Source organism: Wolffia australiana, chromosome 8, assembly GCF_029677425.1.
Source record: "Wolffia australiana isolate 7733 chromosome 8, ASM2967742v1".
NCBI classification, from domain to species: Eukaryota; Viridiplantae; Streptophyta; class Magnoliopsida; order Alismatales; family Araceae; genus Wolffia; species Wolffia australiana.
Window position 1 is genome coordinate 86,754 of NC_135842.1, and position 5,699 is coordinate 92,452.

At 56.5% G+C, this 5,699-nt stretch overlaps 2 protein-coding genes across 2 annotated transcripts; one reads left to right on the plus strand and one right to left on the minus strand.

Annotated features, from left to right (window-relative positions):
* Positions 1-1,579: 1,579 nt before the first annotated feature.
* Positions 1,580-3,023, plus strand: LOC144706753 (aquaporin PIP1-3). Its single transcript, XM_078579767.1, has 4 exons — positions 1,580-2,035; positions 2,125-2,420; positions 2,487-2,627; positions 2,711-3,023. Exons 1-4 carry the CDS (start codon positions 1,705-1,707, stop codon positions 2,804-2,806), a joined length of 864 nt encoding a protein of 287 aa, XP_078435893.1. The 5' UTR covers positions 1,580-1,704; the 3' UTR covers positions 2,807-3,023.
* A 272-nt stretch (positions 3,024-3,295) lies between these two features.
* On the minus strand, positions 3,296-5,076 carry LOC144707044 (zinc finger (C2H2 type) family protein). Its single transcript, XM_078580164.1, has one exon. The coding sequence runs from the start codon at positions 4,747-4,749 to the stop codon at positions 3,616-3,618; it is 1,134 nt and encodes a 377-aa protein (XP_078436290.1). The 5' UTR covers positions 4,750-5,076; the 3' UTR covers positions 3,296-3,615.
* Between the last annotated feature and the right edge of the window lie 623 nt (positions 5,077-5,699).

Consider the following 5,699-nt stretch of genomic DNA (forward strand, 5'->3'; position numbering starts at 1 on the left):
GGGGAGAGAAAGAGAGGGGGAGAGAGAGGGAGAGAGAGAGGGGAGAGAGAGAGGGGGGAGAGAAAGAGGGGAGAGAGAGAGGGGAGAGAGAGAGAGGGGGGAGAGAGGGAGAGAAAGAGAGGGGGGGGAGGGAGGGAGGGGGGAGAGAGAGGGGGAGAGAGAGAGAGGGGAGGGAGAGAGAGAGAGCAGGAGAGGGAGAGAGAGAGAGCGGGAGAGAGAGAGGGGGGGAGAGAGAGAGGGGGGGAGGGAGAGAGGGGGGAGAGAGAGAGAGAGCGGGAGAGGGAGAGAGAGAGGGGGGGGAGAGAGAGCGGGAGAGGGAGAGAGAGAGAGAGCGGGAGAGGGAGAGAGAGAGAGCGGGAGAGGGGGAGAGAGAGAGCGGGAGAGGGGGAAAGAGAGAGAGAGAGAGAGAGAGAGAGAGAGAGAGAGAGAGAGAGAGAGAGAGAGAGAGAGAGAGAGAGAGAGATTTTCGTGGGAAGCAAATGCCGAACTGAGGTTGGCACTGACTCGCCATTCGCAAGGGTCGGCCGGGTTCCTGTTTAGACCGGCCAACTTTTGAGTAACGCACTCACGGACTTTTTAAGACTTTAAGTTCCCTTTGTAATGCCAACCCAACGAGCGGAACCCGTGGACTGTCGAAAACTGTCGACAACATCCGAATATGGGCCTACTGCGCAGGCGCGCATGTTCAAGGTCTCAGCCAATTTCCAATAGATAGTTAAACCCCGTTTCGTCAGCAAGCACTGTCTGCCCGCAGCTGTTTAACCACTATCTATCTGCAAAGCGCTGTTGCAGCTGATATCTTTCACCAGTTTGGGCTTGAAAGCTCTGGGTCAGTGCAAAGCTCTATGTAAAGTTGTCAGTTTATGCACCCCTTCATTTGACCTTGTCTTCAACCGGTCAGAAATCGGGGGGAGACATCGCCGGAGCGAGAAGAGCAGGCTGACTCATCCGAAGATTCAGACCTGCGAAACTGATCAACATCCACTCATTCTCCGCTGCCATCTCTGCGGCTAGATACTGGCGGGCTGGGTAAGTGCTCTTGCGAATCTGCGCGGATAAAAGGATTGGATGGAACGATGAAACCAGGAGATACTCAGTACCTCAGTGGTGATGCGAACGCTAGAGTGTCGTAATTTTCGGTTGTCTCGGAGAATATTTCTATACATTTTTTGTATTTTCAGCATCACTTTCCTGGAGAGAGAGAGAGAGAGAGAGATAAAGAGAGAAGCGGAGAGAGAAAAAGCGGGAGAGAGAGAGGAAAGAGAGGCAAAGAGAAAGAGAGAGAAAGAGAGAGAGAGAGAGATAAAGAGAGAAACAGAGAGAAAAAGAGGGAGAGAGAGAGGAAAGAGAGGCAAAGAGAAAGATAGAGAGAGAGAAAGAGAGCGAAAAAGAGAGAGAGAGGGAGAGAGTGGGAGAGAGAGTAGGCGAGGGAGGGAGAGAGAGAGAGCCAAGCGAGCGACGGAGAAAGAGAGAGTAGGCGAGAGAGGGAGAGAGAGAGAGAGAGAAAGCGAGAGAGAGGACCCATGTGCCCGCGGTCTCCATACAGCATCCACCTCTTTATAAAGTAGAGATTCTCCTCTGCGTACACCTCAACGAGACCGCAGTCGGGCGATAGTGCAGAAATAAAGCAGGCGTGAGGGGGAAAGAGACGAGGAGACCGGGGTCGGTTGAGAGAGAGGAGCGAAGAGCGTTCAGGAGAAGAAAATGTCAGAGTTTCGTGAGGAGGATGTGAGGCTCGGCGCAAACAAGTTTTCTGAGAGGCAGCCAATTGGGACGGCGGCTCAGGGGGATAAGGACTACATCGAGCCGCCGCCGGCGCCTCTTATTGAAGCTGGGGAGCTCAAGTCATGGTCCTTCTACCGGGCGGGTATAGCGGAGTTCGTGGCCACCTTTCTCTTCCTCTACGTCACCCTCCAGACTGTTATGGGCGTGAAGCGTTCCCCTTCCATGTGCTCCTCAGTCGGCATCCAGGGAATAGCCTGGGCCTTCGGGGGAATGATCTTCGCCCTCGTATACTGCACCGCAGGCATCTCTGGTGAGTGAGGGACGTCTATAACCATATCACCGGTCGCTCTGAGTGAGAGAGAGAGATGCGATGGAGGCTATCTTATTCGTCTGTTGCAGGAGGCCACATCAATCCAGCGGTGACGTTCGGGCTACTGCTGGCGCGGAAGCTGTCGCTGACCCGGGCGGTGTTCTACATGACCATGCAGTGCTTGGGAGCCATTTGCGGCGCCGGCGTGGTCAAGGGGTTTCAGGAGTCGCCCTACGAACGCCTTGGCGGCGGCGCAAACGCTGTGGCGCACGGGTACAGCAAAGGTGCCGGGCTGGGCGCTGAGATCGTCGGCACCTTCGTTCTCGTCTACACCGTCTTCTCTGCCACCGATGCCAAGCGCAGCGCCCGCGACTCCCACGTTCCGGTGAGCTCGCCCTTTTCTCCTTCTACTCTTGTTCCCGCTGGCTGACGTTGAGAGTGGCCGGAACAGGTTCTCGCTCCGCTGCCCATCGGCTTCGCCGTCTTCCTCGTTCACCTGGCGACCATCCCTATCACAGGCACCGGCATAAACCCGGCGAGGAGCCTAGGGGCCGCCATCGTCTACAACGGCAAGGCTGCGTGGGACGACCAGGTAAGTCATCCCCCTGCTAATTTCTTCTGCCTCTTGATCCTGCGAGTTGCGGTTTTCATTCAACTAATGCTTTCCTCACGCAGTGGATCTTCTGGGTGGGACCCTTCTTCGGCGCGGCGATCGCGGCCGTCTATCACCAGGTGGTGATAAGGGCCATTCCGTTCCGGTCCAGCCCTTAGTCGGCGTCAGGGCACGCCATTTATGCAAAACACTAGTCCTCCCTGGCTTCGGCCCCTCTTGTTCTAGTTACTCGTGGACTTTGTATTCTCTCTCTCTCTATCTCTCTCTCTCTCTCCCCCCTCTTGTGTGCCACCCACCCATCGATTAAAGCTCCGCGAGCAACAGTGTCACAGACCCTTCATCCACTGGCTGTTATATATTTTCACTCACCTCTTAGTTTCCTGTATCCAACTTTTTAAAGTGGGCTTCGTCCATGGGAGCCTCCCAGCCGCACCCAGAGGCGAGGCTTTTCGCCGCTGGCACGGCAATGACGTCATCGCTCTTGTATCAATGGACCACGGCTTTCTCGACGAGGTCTTTTATTCAAGTTCTGAAGTAAATGCGCACGGTGAACGGACTGTTGGCACTAAGCCAAGCGAAATCACTCACAAAAAGTCCCTCACTCACTTGGGGAAGAATAGAAGATGATAGAAGAAGAGACAAATAACTCAAGAAGAAGTTCACGCCATAAAAATGAAAGGTTACATATTTATAAGAAAAAAACGCCATAAAACTCGGTCGACCGAAGCTTGGTCAACCTCCCAAATTGGTCGGAGAGAGAATCGGGCGGAGGGAGAGAGCCACGTGGAGAGAAAAAAAACGGGCGGCCCTTCTTTTTTTCTCTCTCTCTCTCTCTCTTCCTTATTTGGCGAGGTTACTCGCAACACCGACAGCTTTTACTCCATGATCCTGAATACGTTGACGTGGGGAAGAACTTAAGATCGAACGGCAAGATTGATCGCAAAAGGACAAGGCGCAGGGCCAGTGGTTAAACGCTGTAGACGATGACGAAGCAGGCAAGCACGGCCCTCGGGTCAAAGACGACCAAGAGATCCTCTGGTGCGGACCCGACGGCGGTAACCGCAGCGGAGTCGTATCCCGGGCCAGGGCCAATGGCGCCGTCTGGGTCGCTGATAGTGACTCTGCCGGCGACGACGCGACAGAGCAGCATCGCGCGACGGATTCCCATGGCCGCGAGCTCTTCCGGTAGCGCCGAGTGGGCGGCCCGTCCCGTGCCGCGGGTGGCGACGCCGTCCTCGCCCTTGTCCCCAAACCCGTGCCGGACTATGGAGCAGGCCGAGCAGCAGGGCCCGCCGCAGACGGCTGGGTTCGCCTCGTCGGCGAGCCCGCAGAGAAAGGTGGTGCCGTAGAAGCGAAGCCGCTCGTTGCCGTCCGCCATACACCGCTCGTCCGCGCTGTCACCGCCGCCGCAGGCCCACCTTGCCGCGGCTCTCGATCTGACCGAGTCACGGCAGTCCTCGAACTGAGCCAGCACCGTGGGGGAGCCATGGATCTTCAGGACACGGTGGATAGAGGGGGCGCCGCCGCCGATCCCCCAGCAGGACTGGAAGATGATCCGCACGATGTTCAGGCTCGAGTCATCCTCGGCGAGGTCCGTGAGCGCGTGTCGCGCCCCCTGGTGCAGCTCGAGAAGGTGACTGCCGGGGAAGGTCTCCTCGCATGAGGCGCAAGGAAATACGTCTTCGCGGGAGGAGGAGGAGCGCCTCACGGAGGCCATGCGGGGTAGGCCGTCGGCCCGTTCGGCGAGCTTAGCCAATGCCGTCTTTTTCGATTCCTCGCGACCCTCAGCGGGAGAGAGGTGGGGGGCTGGCGGCGACGGAGCCGGCGGCCTAGAGAAGCAACATCGGATGCGCCAGATCAGGGAGCGGAGGGATGCCGGCGGCCTGTAATCGAGGCTTCGAGTTCCGGAGAGGGCGGAGGCGGCAGAGCGGGATGGGGAGATGAGAGGGGATATCTTCTTCTTCCTTCCGCTTCTCTTCCTCCGCACGGGCCCAGCTCCGGAGGATGTGGTGGGAGGAATAAAGATGCAGCCCAGGCGGAGAAAGAGGAGGAGCAAAGACGCGGCCGAGGAGCAGAAGCTCTTCGGCACACGGCTACCCATGGCGGCGAAGTTTTCACTAGAGTGACGGCTAACCGGAGAACGATCCCATGTAGCGGCGTGGACCAAGATCCAAGGCAGAAACAAGAGTAGGGGAATTGCAGACAGCCAAAAGAATAAAGAACGGGAGAGAGCAATTAAAATGATCCGCTGCAGCACAGAGTAGAAAATACAGCCAGCGCCGTTGACCCACCCGTGGTCCACCGCCGGACTCCGTGAAGTAAAGGGAGGGCATGGCGGTCGGTGTCCCCCTGTGCTTCTTTCATCGGGGTCATCTTGGCGCCAGCCAAGCAGGCTCACAGTAAGCAACCCCAGTACCCCGTCCTTCGATCAGAGACCTCGTCCGCGGTATTTTTCTCCTCTGCAATGTCATACTCATCATCAACATTATCATCATCATCATTGTCATCATCATCATCTTCTTCTTATTCTTATTCTTACACAGGACGAAATTTTGAACTGAAGAGGACAAACTTTTCATCTGTAGCATTGCCAAGTTACGACTGCCACAGGAAATAACCAAGCAGTAACAAGTAGCAGTACGAGTCAAAGGAGACTAAAGAAGCGTCGGCCGCCGCGCTTCGCCTCTCGGTGGATAGCGGCCAACTCGCGAGGATAATGTCACGGGCCGACAGCCTTTAGTTTGAGATTCATGGCCTTGAGAAAAGCTCCGACTTTTATTTTCTCAGTCTTCGGAGGCGAGGTGCGGACTGCGTCGTTTACTAATCACGGTGCAGACGCCAGCACGTGAAGGAAATTGTTGCACCGCCTCGCGGCTGCGGGGGTGTTCATGCAGGCCCGGGAGACAGAGCCGACCGGGAGAGGAGCTTGCCAGTCGCCATGGGGCCCAAACACAAGTATTTAGTAGTCTGTTGGTCCCTTATTCGGCGGAGAGCACTGTGCGAACTGAGCTACGAACAAGACCGCCAGTCATTAAATGCTCACACTCCATA

What these genes read in the sequence shown, in the direction of transcription:
- LOC144706753 (XM_078579767.1), top strand. Translation starts at nt 1,705, where the DNA reads ATGTCAGAGTTTCGTGAGGAGGATGTGAGGCTCGGCGCAAACAAGTTT. An exon ending in CCCGCGACTCCCACGTTCCG is followed by an intron (nt 2,421 to 2,486) that starts GTGAGCTCGCCC and finishes TGGCCGGAACAG; the next exon opens with GTTCTCGCTCCGCTGCCCAT. An exon ending in AGGCTGCGTGGGACGACCAG is followed by an intron (nt 2,628 to 2,710) that starts GTAAGTCATCCC and finishes TTCCTCACGCAG; the next exon opens with TGGATCTTCTGGGTGGGACC.
- LOC144707044 (XM_078580164.1), bottom strand. Translation starts at nt 4,749, where the DNA reads ATGGGTAGCCGTGTGCCGAAGAGCTTCTGCTCCTCGGCCGCGTCTTTG.